The sequence below is a fragment of the Scomber japonicus genome, chromosome 20, assembly GCF_027409825.1.
Source record: "Scomber japonicus isolate fScoJap1 chromosome 20, fScoJap1.pri, whole genome shotgun sequence".
NCBI classification, from domain to species: Eukaryota; Metazoa; Chordata; class Actinopteri; order Scombriformes; family Scombridae; genus Scomber; species Scomber japonicus.
In genome coordinates, this window is record NC_070597.1 from 11,998,988 (window position 1) to 12,012,921 (window position 13,934).

A 13,934-nucleotide genomic window follows, 5' to 3' on the forward strand; every position below is an offset into this window, starting at 1 on the left:
TTGGCAAGATATGATAATGTATATAAAAAAAAAGCATGAAAAAATCAGATGGGCGATGAATAGCCTTTAAGACTCTAATTAATGTTGAAGCTGTGGAGGAGTAATTATAAGGATCCGTGAATTATAATGATTCAGCTGCAGAGATTTGTTTTACACATCCAGCACCTGTTATGAGACAGATGAGACATAATGAAGAAATCTGTTACACAAATCTTTATTTATGATTCTGTGTCTGCAGATGATCTGCTCCAAATAAACAGAATAATACAGGACTCAGGAAAACTTAAGCACTGGTCAGTCTTCATTTTTAAATCTCTGGATTCTCTGTCGGCTGGTTTATCTTGAGATAACTTTTTCCTCTCTCTGTCATTCATTCTTGATGTTTTTTCTGTCAGGCCTAAAGCGTGTAACAGATGTTGAGCAAAAGATCTGATGAGACAAGCCTTGAATAATGTACAGGCTCCAAGTGCTACCGTAGCACTGTTTCTGTAAAGCCATAGGAAGAACAAGCTGGCTTCCTAAAACTAATATATTTCACTAGTCCTGTTTGAACGAGAGATATGATCATGTGATTGCTGTTGAGGTAAAAAAACAAAAACACATGCCCAGTTGAGTCTAAAAAAGGCTGGTTTTATTACAGCATTTGAACCAAGAACCCTCCTCATATTTCTTTGTGGACGTCATCCAAGTTGATTTTGCTGTAAATACTCCTTCAAGTTGCTCACATGAATACAGTCTGTTAACTTATAAATAACTCCAGTGGTTTATGGTGCCAGTGAAAGGGCAGTTACTGTACAAACATTTACATCTGTATTATACATAATTTACAGGAGTTCAGCGACCGGTGCAGAACACTGTTCAAAGGGAAAGCAGTTTGTTTACATGCATAATATATTTCAGTAAACACTCAAGACTCCCAGTACAAAATCGGCTTCATATGTATCTTCATACCTCAGTCACAAATAGTCCTGCATATATTAAATAATAGAATATTCAAAATATGACCCTGTAAACATGGGATGCAGGAAAAACTAAACAGAATACAATGATCACGTGTTTCTGTTCCCCATTTTTCTGTTTAACAGTTTCTCATAATGAGGATGTACTGTACATATACATGCACAAATTCAAAAAAGTAATCTGAATAAGAGTGGAATATTAAATGGTAGGTTGATGTATTAATTGGTGCAAGCGTACTCTCATATCTTTAAAGACAGTCAAAAAGTACATTACTTGCAGCACCTGCACAGGTTACATGCTGATTACACACACACATATATACATATGTATATATGTATATATTTGCTCTTACTTAAAATATTGCTGCTTTAAAGTGAACAGATTTGATTTCAATAAAGAGGCTCAGAACTATGTATATTCTTTCCTACTCTGAAATGCAGTGGAGTGAGATTGTCTCTGCTACATTGTCGGTTATTCTACTTTATTGCTTCCTGACATTTTAAGGGCAATGCATTATTGCTGCCTTCATGATGTACTAAAGCATGGACAGCCATTTAAAGTAATTAAACTTCCTTATTAACATTTTACCTTTCAGTTCTGTACTGAACATCACAGAGCTGAAGATAATGAAGATATATCTTTAACTTGTTTCAATCCACACAAACACATCTTCAAATTAGCTGCCATCAGTGCAACATCACTTTAGGTCAACACATACAGGAAATGATTAAGTCTTTATAACAACAATAAACCAACCAAATACACCAAGACACTGAAAGTGAGCAGCACATAATTCACAGCACACTCATCAGTGAGCTGTGCAATTTGACTCAGTTCCACCATCATTTATGGGATGTGCTGGTTTTTCCCCCCTTTTTTGGCTTCTCGAGGAGATTTGACGATGTTTTAGCTCTGGAGTAAATATCTTTTGCTGAAGTCCAAATCTCTCTCCCTTCTAATCCCAAAATCATTAATGTACATCTTTGGCTAAATGCTTTGAAGGCAGAGACTGCATATCATCAGATTAAATTAACTAAAATGAATCTTCTGGAGTTTTTTTGGTGTGTATGTGTCTTTAGTAAACAGTTATTTGTCTCATTAATCTTTTATAAATGTAAACTCAATCAACCCGATGTCAGACAAGCATTAAACTTTCTACCACACTCACAATAAATCCTTAGTTTTCCTTCACTTACTTACTAATAAACTTACTAAATTCAAACTTGAGCATTTGATCTATTCCATTATACTAAACACTAATGTGCACATATCTACATTTTTGCATAATGTATGGCTGCTCATGTATTGTAATCAGACATTTTGTAACTTATGCATGTAACCTTATAAACATGCCATGCGCTTAAACAACTTAGTTAACTCTCACATAAATAAAACACGTAGGACAGTTCACCATGAACCACTTTTAAAAGTTTGCATAGAAACCCTCACTAAATGCTTTAAGTATTAAAAAGAATATGATCTTAATAATATGATTGGAAATTTGGGCTGATCAACACGAGGCAAATTCTTTGTCATGCTTGACGATAACGTGTAGAGAAAATCCCTTCTGGTGAGGGTTGAGTCCTGCATGTCAGTCGATGTACTGTGATAACCACCTGAAACCTTCCCCGTAGCCTTGTTTTTTCAAAACGCTGCACATGAAAATCTCCAGCGGTCGGACATTCAGCTCTTTCAAAGAGACATTTCCCTGTCGATTACAAAAAGGGTAAATGAGGACAACAGGAGTCAGTATTCATTATTTAAGAAAACACTGATCAGGGGCTGGGACATACCTTTCCAGTAAGTTGTCCGTCAAGAGCAAAAGCTCCTCTCAGTCCACCTTCACTGATGGCCTCAGGACGGTCAATTTTATTCCCCAACACCAACACCGGTACATTAACTATTGTTTCATCTGCTAGGAGAGCCTGCAAACAAAGGAGCAGCACCATCAGCAGCAATTTACTGTACTAGTCATGTGTGGAAACAGCTTGTAACATTGACGTTATTAATCTTACATCAAGCTCAGTCTTGGATTCTATAAGCCTGTCGTGATCTGCACAGTCTACAAGAAAGACGACTCCATTCACAGCTGGCAGGTAGTTCTTCCAAACTCTTCGAGCTATCAACACAGGAAAAAAAAGGTGAATAAGCTTTCCTTGTAACCTTGTAATGCTTGTAATGTTTTAACAAGGAACTGGTGATAATTCAATATTAGCATTTATTGTCTCTGTGTAAAATCATAGAAACACAATTTTCATATTGAACTATGATGGTGTTTTTAATCACTAATTACTCCATAGTGTTTTTACAAAAAGATATAGAATACCTTGATAGATATTCAACGTTATCTTATCCATGGTCATCTTTCTCTATTTGGACAGTAGTTCACTATTTCAGATACGTCTTCTGCAGCAGTGGGAAAACCTCTGTGTGCAGTTACTTTCTGCCTTTAAATTTCCATTCAAATAGACTCAATAATTATCTTAGTCGCCCACACAAGAGATACAAAGAAACCATTTGGCAGACGCAAGAACTGTTACACATGTGTCTGACATGGATATAGTTTATGGTATCTGATGCCAGTAGAAAATACTGATAGTGAAGACAACATGGAGCAAGTTAAAGAAAGATCAGTAATGTTCTGCTAAGCTATGTCTGGTGTTAAGCAGAGTGTCCTCTCTGCAATTTTTTGTTCCTTATCACAAAGCAAATGACAGAATTGAAATGACTACTTACAATGTGAATGCAAGTAGTGTTGAGATGGCCCGATGACAATCTACAACTTAAATGCTGAATTATAAATAACCTCGAGAGATATCTGGCAGAGAAGTATACATCCTGCTTTACAGTGTCGTGGCAATGTTGTGACACCTACTTACTTCTATAGGGTATTATTATTGGCAAATAATGGAGCGCGATCTCACCTTGTACGTGTCCTCCCAGATCAAATGTAGTAAATGTCATGCCGCCAATTGAAAGCTCCTCAGAAGCTTTGAGAAAAAGAAACTGATGTTGAAAGATTTGTTTTGTTTTGTTTTTTGGCCTTTACAGTGATAGCAGCAGTATCTAGGACTCACAGGGTAACTCATGACACAAATGTATCACATCCATGTTCAAGCACTTTAAACTAGAATTTGAAACATGTGAATCTCTCCTTACTTGGATGCAGTGTAGGTACGTGTTGGCCAAGTCGGTCATCTTTCAGCATGTGCAGTAGTGTCGTTTTACCTGCGTTGTCCAGGCCCAGGAAAACCAGCTTCCCCGACTTTTTGTACAGACCTGAAGAGAAAATATCACAACTTGTCAGAAATGATCCACAATTAGGGTGCCCTAACGTTTAGGGGGCTCGCCATAAATTGAAGCATCCCTAGTATGTGCCCATCTCTATCTCTCCTTTCATTTGCTGTCATCTCTGTACTGTTACTTTAAATGTCCAATGAAGCCGTAAAATGACCCAAAAAATACTTTTAAAGGAAGGAGAAAGAGTTAAGTTATAGGGGGGAAAATTCACAGTCCTTGTTCCGTTTCAAAATATATTTCAAAGTTTATCAGAGGCTTAATGTGATGCTTCAGTAGCTTAAATTACTCAAGTGGTGAGTTTCCAAAGTATGGACAGTGTTTCTTTACAGAGCTCTGAGATAGTAATGTAAAGCAGGAATTTATACTAAAAAGATTATACATTTGGAAGATACTCACTTGATTTAAATTCAGATAAACTTTGGAATATATTTTTGCATCAAATAACAACTGTGGGTTTTGTCCCCCCCCCCCCCCCCATCACTTACACTGTGAACCTTTCCTCCTGAAGTTATAAGTACTTCTCTATCACGGTTACGGTGACACACACCTGACAGTACTTACCTAAGAACTGCAGCACACTACTAAACCCCCTGTAGATCCAGTCAAATAAAAATGACATCTTGACGGTCTTCGCCTGAAACTGAAAAAGCAAAAAACAAAAAACATCACGTTAGTATTACAGAATAGTGCTCTGAGTGACCAGGAAAAATGAAAACGCCTGTCACTAATTAGAGCCTGACTGATATATCAGTCAGCCGATATTATTGGCCTATATTTACCTATCATAGATATATCGGTATCAGAATATAGGTGCCAATATTTTTTTTAAAGTTATAAAAAGGGGGGGGGGGGGATTATTTATATATTTATATGTAAAATGATCAGGCGATATATCGATATTGGTATGTTTTTACTTTTTAATATCGGGCAACAATCCCAAAAATCCAGTATCGGTTGGGCCCTGTGACTTATTTTGTGATTTCACGGCATAGTTTGTGGTGATGTATCAGACTGCATTATATCATATATCCTTCATTTAAATAAGGTGGTAAAAACCCATCAACATTATGCAGAGAAAAATGGCTTAATACACACTATGCACGTGGCATGTTGCATGACATTACGTAATTCAGGTGGGTTTTTGTTTTTTAATAGTATCCTTAATCTATATGTGACTTATGTGATATAACATAGTGTAGCAGGTGGCTAACAGTAACGTTACCTTAAGATACATGTAATTATCATCTCGAGTAGCAAATTTAGCATCTCCTAACACCTACATTGATGATAAAAACACAACGCAACAGGTGATCGATGAAATGATTTACTAATCAGCTGACGTTAGCTTCAACGGAGACATTTTTAAAGCACTCCTTTCAGCTTGTTAATCGCTACATTTGAAAAAGATCATTGCAATTATCAAGAGCGTAGGTGACTGCTCCAACCATCACACACACTGCAACATTTTCTAACCATGTTTTAAGTGGCATTTGTCTGCTCTCAGTGCGCTTCGTGTGCCATTTAAAACCCGACTTGACGGCAGCTACCTACATAACGCTGCTAATGCTGTGTAGCAGGCTAATTAGCATTAGCATGTCAGCTAAACCTATGGCACTTTCTCTTGCGCTGCTTGGGTCAGGGCAGCGTGTCTGTACGCCACATCATTTTTAGACACGCCAACAGCACGTAATGTATGTAATATTGTGTTGTTACGTTAAAAAATGTACATTTTATTTCGCTGACTTACCCCTCGGCACTGTCAAGTAGCCCTGCACTTGATAGTATCGGTGGTCTCCTTGGAAACAGTCAATCTGAGGTCCTCCACGTCTTCTTCGTCTTCTAAAATTAGGCACTCGGTAGACAGATCGTCTCATTAGCGCCCTCCTCCTGAGGTTTGGATAATTACAGCTAATTCCTCCTGTACGGTGCTATGGAAACAAGGTTGGGAATGTTACTTTGGAAATGTAATAGGTTACAGACCTACTAGTAGTACCCTATTCAAAATGTAATATGTAATGTAACTATTTCAATTACTTCATCAAACTAATGTAATGTTTGTTTTACTTTTGGGGCAACTGTTAGGGCAAGTTGGTATACCCATTAGCCAAAAGCTAAATTCAGGTGTTTTTCACGGATACTCATGTATAAGGGAGATCATTTCTTAAAATATTTTATGTAAAACGTCAAAAGTCTGGCATAGGTTTAATTGGTACAAATACTATTTATTATTTATTATTTATATATTATTTTATTACAATATATTGGTTCCAAAGAATTTAAATCAGCAATATATGTATTTAGTAACATGTTAAGTATTAAGAAATTCGGCAAAAACCCTCCCCCTATAAGAAAACCTTAAAGGTCTGACTTAAGATGTAACCCCCTTTTTAATCATCAACATTTTCATAAGTAACTGCAATTTGATTACACATTTTTTCTCAGTAACTGTTATGGATTACAGTTACATTTATTTTATATTTAAATTATGTAACTCCATTACGTGTGACTAGTTGCTCCCTAACACTGATAATGACAGCTGTATATCAGGTTGAGTCTTCAGTTGAATAAATCTGAGGTAGCAGGACAGGAAAAACATCCAGAAACTGCTGCTCACTAAGTCATCCAGTACACAGCTGGGATTACAGTATCCCACATAGAGATAAGTGTCACTTCCATTTAGCTTTTTATTTACATATTTTCATTGCTAAGAGAACATTTCAAGATCAGCATTCTGTTGTCAGATCTCCTTTTATCAATTAAGAGCTTGTTAAAGACATAAGGCTGGATTACTGACTAGGCACATTGTCTTGATTTACCACATCATTTGAGTCGACATAACTAATTATTTACACATCTGTTATAAATTTGCCACACTAGGCGGATGTTGGGTTTCTTTAAATTAAATAAAATAGTATAGTCTAGACCTGCTCTATGTGAAAAGTGCCTTGAGGTAATATATATATATAAAGATTGATTGATTCATTAATGGAAATTATTTGCACATTTCTTATAAATTTGGCACACTGAAATCCAATATGGACTCTTGAGTCACAACCCAAGTCTTTAAAAACTTCTCTCTTTCTTTCTTTTTTGTGAAAAAATCATTATTCCCTGGAGCTCAAGTGAACAGATTCATACTGTCTGACCAACAGTCAAAAACCCAAAGATGTCAAGTTTACTATCATGAAAAACTCAGAAAACTAGCCAATATTCACATTTTAGAAGCTGGAATAAGTTAATTTTGTTTTAAAAGTGACTCAAACAATCAATCATTTAATCTGTAGAGTACTTTATGTGGGGGTCAACAGGGGCACCACAACAAACTTTTGCCACAGGGCCCCATATGAGATTGACCTAGCCATGCATACATACCCCTGGGTTTATTTCTCTCCACATGTTTACAATATAATATTGTCAAATATAATTTCAACATGATAGTGATTGTATGCAAAATAAATATATTCAAAATTAAGAAAAAAATAAATAAATTCTGCTTAAAAACTGTATATTTGATCAACATTTTTGAATACTTATTCCATTTAATAGTATAAACTATATTACCTTTTAAGCACACAACAAAAATGTTATGTCCACTCAGCAGTTTATAAATTATAGTCCATCTTTTATCTTATAGGTACAAAAGAACTCCTATTAACTCTCGTAACCAGTGTCTAGATACACTGTAATGATGCTCATTGAAGCATACTGTGTAATTGCAGCCTACAGAAGCATCCCACAGGCTTCATCCAATTACAGCCAAGGATTTTAATAGCCAGTCATTTGTACTGTTAAGTAGCTATTATGTTTCAGGGACATTAAATACATCATTTATTGTGACTTGCCATAGGCAAGAGTGCTATATGTTGTATGTACACATGAGTAATTGGATGGACTGCACAGAAACTGATGCATGTGCTCTTTTCAAAGACAGAACATTATTTCTTTTCATGATGTTTTCCCCATCTTGACAACATATACAGCTGTGAGTAAGCTCAGGTCTGTGGGGTAATGAAAATACAGTAAGTAATATTGTCAATTAAGCCAATACAACACATAATACTGCAGGATTTAGTGTGGTTTATTGCAGTGTTCTGACAAGCATGAAATAGGTTACCATCCAGTCACATGAATGATGAAACACAGTCTGAAGTTTACAATGTACCATAATCACAAAATGAGCCGTTTTGACACCCAGGTGTGAACAAAGAAACATGTAAAGTGTAAATCTGTCCAGTTCATTGGTTGCTTAGATGTGGTCAAATCAGCTGAAGACAGAAGTGAAGGAATGAATGTTTTTCTGCCCAGGATTTTCTTCCTACTTCTCATAGTAGAACCATTTGTCAACTGAAAAAAGATTGAACAGATTGTCATTGAGTATCAACAAAATTCTGGAAATGGAAATGTTGTTCATTTACACACAGACACACACCTGAACTTGGAATGGGATCTTCAGCTCCAAAAGCAGATGCCTGTAAAGAGTTAATGAAGTCATTAAATGGTGTTACTTTGACATAACAAATGCACTTTGAAGGTGTAATGCGAAGATATTTTGACCTCATTAAGAGCATGCCGTTTCTTGGGGGTCTGTTTTGTTTTTTGTGAAAGTCATGAGCTGCTGGTCTCCGTTTGAACTAAAAACACATAACCCTTATGCTGCCAAGTGAATCGGTTGGAGTGAAGCGAAAGAAATGGCTTTTGGCATTTTCTTTGTCTTCAGTCACTAATGATCCTTTCCCTTTTTCTGAAGGCTACGCATCATGCTGCTATGTTTATCATCTCTAGTCTTTTATTTCTTTCTTTATTCTTTTTTTCATGACTATGGTGTGTACCTCAGAGTAGGAAGGCATAGATTGTCAGGCCACTAAACATGAATTTTAAAATGAAAAAGAACTTACAGAATTAACCACAGCCTTGGCATCCCCATCAGAGCAGCAGAACGGACTATCGGAGACACTGGTGTTCATGCTGACGTAAGAAAGGGATAAAACAAAGGGAACAATATCAGTTTATATGAAAACAATATTCTCACCCTACAGAACTTCACTTTACTTCAATGGCAACATGACCAGAGTAGGTGGAATATGTTTTCTTTACATCATGGAAGAATGCTCAGTACACAGTGCCAACATATTACACAATAAATATTAATCATATATATTATAACATACAATATTCCAATACAGTGTGGAGGAACTGTACAGTATGTATCACAATGCATGATGGGGCTAGGAGTCATTTTTGGGTTGTTTTGTGGACAAAGACCTGCAGCACCTCCCAGAGGGCAGAGATTGAAACAGATAGTGAGCAGAGGTGGAGTGGGTCAAATGTAATTCTACCTGACCCTCTAACTATGTGTTAGTCATGCAGCGTTTCGGTTGATGGAATTGGCAAGCCAATGATTTTAGACCATCTCTTTGCTAGCTGCTGTATCAAACGCATCCAGAAAACTGCCAAGAAAGATCTTAACTAATAACTAATTTATCAGCAGTCTGAGAGTCCTTCGTTTTCTGCTCTAACTCACCAGCTTGTGAAGTTGTCTGGGCAAGAACATATTTCACAGTCCATTAATCAAGTGTGTAAATGTTCTATTATTTAACAAGATTACAGTTCAGTTGATTCTCACTCTCTTGTCCACATTTGCACAGTGATAGATATTTATCTTTTGTGAACGCAGAAAATATCACTAATAGTGCTAGTCACATATACTGTCATATAATCTTTGCATAATGGAATTAAATAGATGAACCTCCTCACCAATTTAACTCGCCAGCATTGGTCTTCTGAGAGATCATTGCTTTCCAAAATTCATGAGTGCTTTTCACTGTTTCAATGGCAAAGTCCTGGAAAACACAATCACATTTTCCTCATTTTGATCCACCAAAACAGCATCAATATATATTTATAATAGTGAACATTTTCTATGTCCTTTTCCCTCTTAAAATATTCACATTAATATAAATTGAAGTTTTAATTTGTCAGTTGCTTCTTTTTTCATAGAACAGATGAGACATAGATACAAAGTTTAAACAGACACATTCATTCCATTATCCATTGCTTGTCTAAAGTTTGAAACCATGCCTCTGAGTAAGTAACATTTTCAAAAGAGCTGCGAAAATAAAAAAAAACAGGCTTACACTATCCTTGAACTCTCCATTGAAAGCAAACTGGTTTTCAGGTTTCCCGTCTGGGACTTTGTATCTTTTGAACCAGTCGAAAGTTGCCTCCAGATATCCAGGCTTGAGTCTTCTAACATCATCAATATCTGCAGAAATCAACAACAGGAGCAATTTGGGGTTAAGTGTCTTGCCCAAGGACACATCGACATGTGGACTGGAGGAGCCGGGAATTGAACCTCCAATCTTCCAATTGGAGGACGACCGCTCTACCTCCTGAGCCACAGCCTAGATGTAAATATATTTAATGGACTAATGTCTGGCAGTGTTGAAAAACTGTCACTGCAGGTTCCTCTTACTGTTAAAGTCGCCGGCTTCAGGGTCCTCAGTATTGATCACAATGACCTTCCAGTCTGTTTCACCTTCATCTATCAGAGCCAGAGTTCCCAACACCTTGACTTTGATTATTTCTCCTCGAGAGCACACCTGAGAGATGATGATGAGTTTTGAAACAGCAGTACACAGTAGAATACACGTCTCTAGTTATCTCAGTTTGACTTGTTCACGTACCTTATTTCCTATGTCACATATATCAATCGGATCATTGTCTCCACAGCATCCTGTGTCGCTGTCCTTGTGGTTGGGGTCTTCCCATGTCTGTCAAAAGGGGAAGCACATCTTTGATGGAGCAGAGACATTGGTGGGTTTCCTTTATGTATGAATGTGGTCTGTCTGAGAAGGACTCACCTGTGGAATAGCTCCATAATTCCAGATATAACCTTTGTGGGGAAACACATTGGCTACATAACGAAGATTCCCCTTTTTTAGGTCTTGCTTCAGTGGGTTGAGGGGATCTTTGGTGGCAATCTAAGAAACATCCAGACAAAACACAAAGGAACTGATACCTATTTCCTTAAGGTATGTCAAAAATTAAAATAATGTCATAAAGTAATAACATAAAAAACAACAGCTAAAATAGATTCTATAGGCATATCATTATTGGATAGTGTAATAATAAAATATCATGAATTTGCAAGTTAACATACTTCCATGCACTCTAACAAATGCAAATGTAAGTCATCTCAGTGGCAAAAGTAAAGGTATGGATCTTTACAGCATCATCTTAATTTATAAGATTTTTATATTGATGAACTGAGTATTAGGACACGGTATGCAATTAATAGCTTGCAAAAAATATGTACATGTTTATATATATATATACCTCCATCTTTGCATTTGTCCATCTTGGAACCTCCACAACGGCATGAAAGATGTTCTGCAAGAGGATCATAAACACAGCTTTGTTTCTCTGAGGATGAATTTCTATGAAACATATCTCACTAAGAGCTACATAATAGCCAAAGCTTTTCAGTAAAGTATGCAAATGCCACATTTGAAAGAAATGGTACCTGTAACCAACATACTGTACAAACAACTGGATACCCATTTATTAAATGAGGGATAGCATTCCTGGAAAAGTGAATGTCTATAAGACTATATAACAGGTACAAAATGGGCTCAATAAATGTAAAATGTAGTTTCTGACATGTAGTTTCACAGTGCCAATTTACACGGTTAGTTGCACACAGATTGAGGCAGCCGGGTGGTGCTAATGAAAAAGCATCTGTCCACCAGTACAACACCACAACCTGCATTAGGGTTGGAGACTGATTGGTCTGTCTATATGCTCCTAAAGTCAAAACAGCCACAAGGACAGCAGGGCAGGGGGATTAAAAGGGAAAATGCAAAAAAAGAAAAGAAAAGAAATAAATGGTAGCATAAAAGTTCTCAATATTGTGACACAGTTTTGTCCTGTGAATCCCATCATTTGTAGCTATAAATTGCAGATACATAAAAACTGACTTGCAAAAGAATGTATTTGAATGTACTTATATACAGTATAGCCCCAACAGAAAGCTTTTGTACTCCAAAGGGAACCAATTCAGATTACTTTTTAACAGAAGGTTTAATCATCTGCAGCATTCACAATGACACATGATGCTCACCTCAGCCTCATTTGCGTAGATCGGAATGTCATGGAACGGAGAGATGTATTTGCCCTCAGAGTTTTCTATCAAAAGGAATAATGCCTTTTTAAGATTATGAACAAAAAAGAAGTCACAGGAGTTGAAAAGGGTGCAATCATACAGTTTAAAGCCTAGTAGGCAATACATCAAGCAATACAAAAGCTGTCTCTACAGGCTAATACAGCTACTATGCATTATCCAGGAAAGATTCAAACAAGTTCATCCAAAGAGATATGCTTACTGAAAAACACCCTGTATTCCTGGGTGTTTGGCTTGCCCCTTTCCTCAATGGCAAAGCTCATGTCTGTCCGGTGAAGAGGTCTCCCACTGTGGTCTGAGTGCTCTAATTCAGGAAGACTAAGAAGCTCCTGACTGACAGCTGACAGGCAGCCTCTGAGACTGAGAGCAGCAGGCATGCGCACTGTTTAAGCCGGGGTTACCTGACAATCGCCTGCATGTGACAGCAAGTCTTCTGTATGAAGTGTGTAGAGGCCAGACGACGTAATTCACTATGTGGTTACTGGTTCTTCTAATTACATCAAATATTGGCATCTGGAGCTAAGAGGAGAGTAAAGAAACCATTGAATGAAGCAGAATTCCTGGGAATAACATTCACCAGCTAATCCCTCCTTATTACCACTTTGCTACATTGCATTAATGTGGAGTTTCTAGTGTCTTTTGAGTGTTATGTGATTTGTTTTCCATTTCCCCCTTGTAAGCTGTGGCACTCCAGAGCTCTTTTCAGATAAAAACAGATGGAGCTGGCGTTAGCAGTAAACCAATTAACAGGTAGGATTAGGTTGTGTGCTCATGTTGTGACTTCTTGCCTCTGGAGTTTCACTGTAACCACTTGATAACATACTTATGGGCCTATTTTTAGAAACAGTATGTGTAAAAAATATTTTACTCATCTTTTTTTTTTTAATCCACCCCCTTTTGGAAACAGGTAGCATGGTATATTGAAGGTGCTGGTGGGCATGTTATGATACTAAGTCTGTTTAGCTTTCATTTTGAGCTTTTGTTCAAAGATGTTTTCCTTTTTTTAACCAGATTTCTTACGTCAATGTAAATTATGAAGAATAATAATATTGCACTGATTGAAATACATCTAATTTATGATACAATGTAGATAATATATAACATAATTTACACTTATTACTTGCATCAGTACTGATCTAAGCTACTAGTAAATGCATCTCAAATATCTAAAATAAGAAGTAACACATTTAAATGAGTGACAAACTCACCATAATGCAGGAAGGCTGCACAGACTGCCAGTCATAATCAGGTGTGGGAATTATATTGCTAATTTAAAAAACATGTTACATTTACCAAGGGACAAGTACTGGTTACACAAAGACATGGTGCTATATTAAGTGTGACATAAACAACCTAAATTACAGAAAAGTGCCTCTTGCTGCAAAGAAAACTGTAATTTTACTCTGCTATAGGTGATGAAAGCATAGTGATTCAAAGGTCAGCAAGATGCACAATACAAGGTCATGACCGGGGCAGCAAAGGAGTCACGTGACAC

At 36.9% G+C, this 13,934-nt stretch overlaps 2 protein-coding genes across 2 annotated transcripts; both read right to left on the reverse strand.

Annotated features, from left to right (window-relative positions):
• Window positions 1–335: 335 nt before the first annotated feature.
• On the reverse strand, window positions 336–6,074 carry sar1aa (secretion associated, Ras related GTPase 1Aa). The gene is made up of 7 exons (XM_053341306.1): window positions 6,008–6,074; window positions 4,822–4,900; window positions 4,120–4,239; window positions 3,885–3,950; window positions 2,976–3,079; window positions 2,754–2,885; window positions 336–2,668 (listed from the first exon to the last, which is right to left on the reverse strand). Exons 2-7 carry the CDS (start codon window positions 4,877–4,879, stop codon window positions 2,552–2,554), a joined length of 597 nt encoding a protein of 198 aa, XP_053197281.1. The 5' UTR covers window positions 4,880–4,900; window positions 6,008–6,074; the 3' UTR covers window positions 336–2,551.
• A 2,501-nt stretch (window positions 6,075–8,575) lies between these two features.
• On the reverse strand, window positions 8,576–12,702 carry ppa1a (inorganic pyrophosphatase 1a). The gene is made up of 11 exons (XM_053341317.1): window positions 12,642–12,702; window positions 12,380–12,444; window positions 11,596–11,649; window positions 11,121–11,240; window positions 10,944–11,030; window positions 10,733–10,859; window positions 10,395–10,522; window positions 10,015–10,100; window positions 9,156–9,225; window positions 8,690–8,729; window positions 8,576–8,604 (listed from the first exon to the last, which is right to left on the reverse strand). Exons 1-11 carry the CDS (start codon window positions 12,700–12,702, stop codon window positions 8,576–8,578), a joined length of 867 nt encoding a protein of 288 aa, XP_053197292.1.
• Window positions 12,703–13,934: the final 1,232 nt, after the last annotated feature.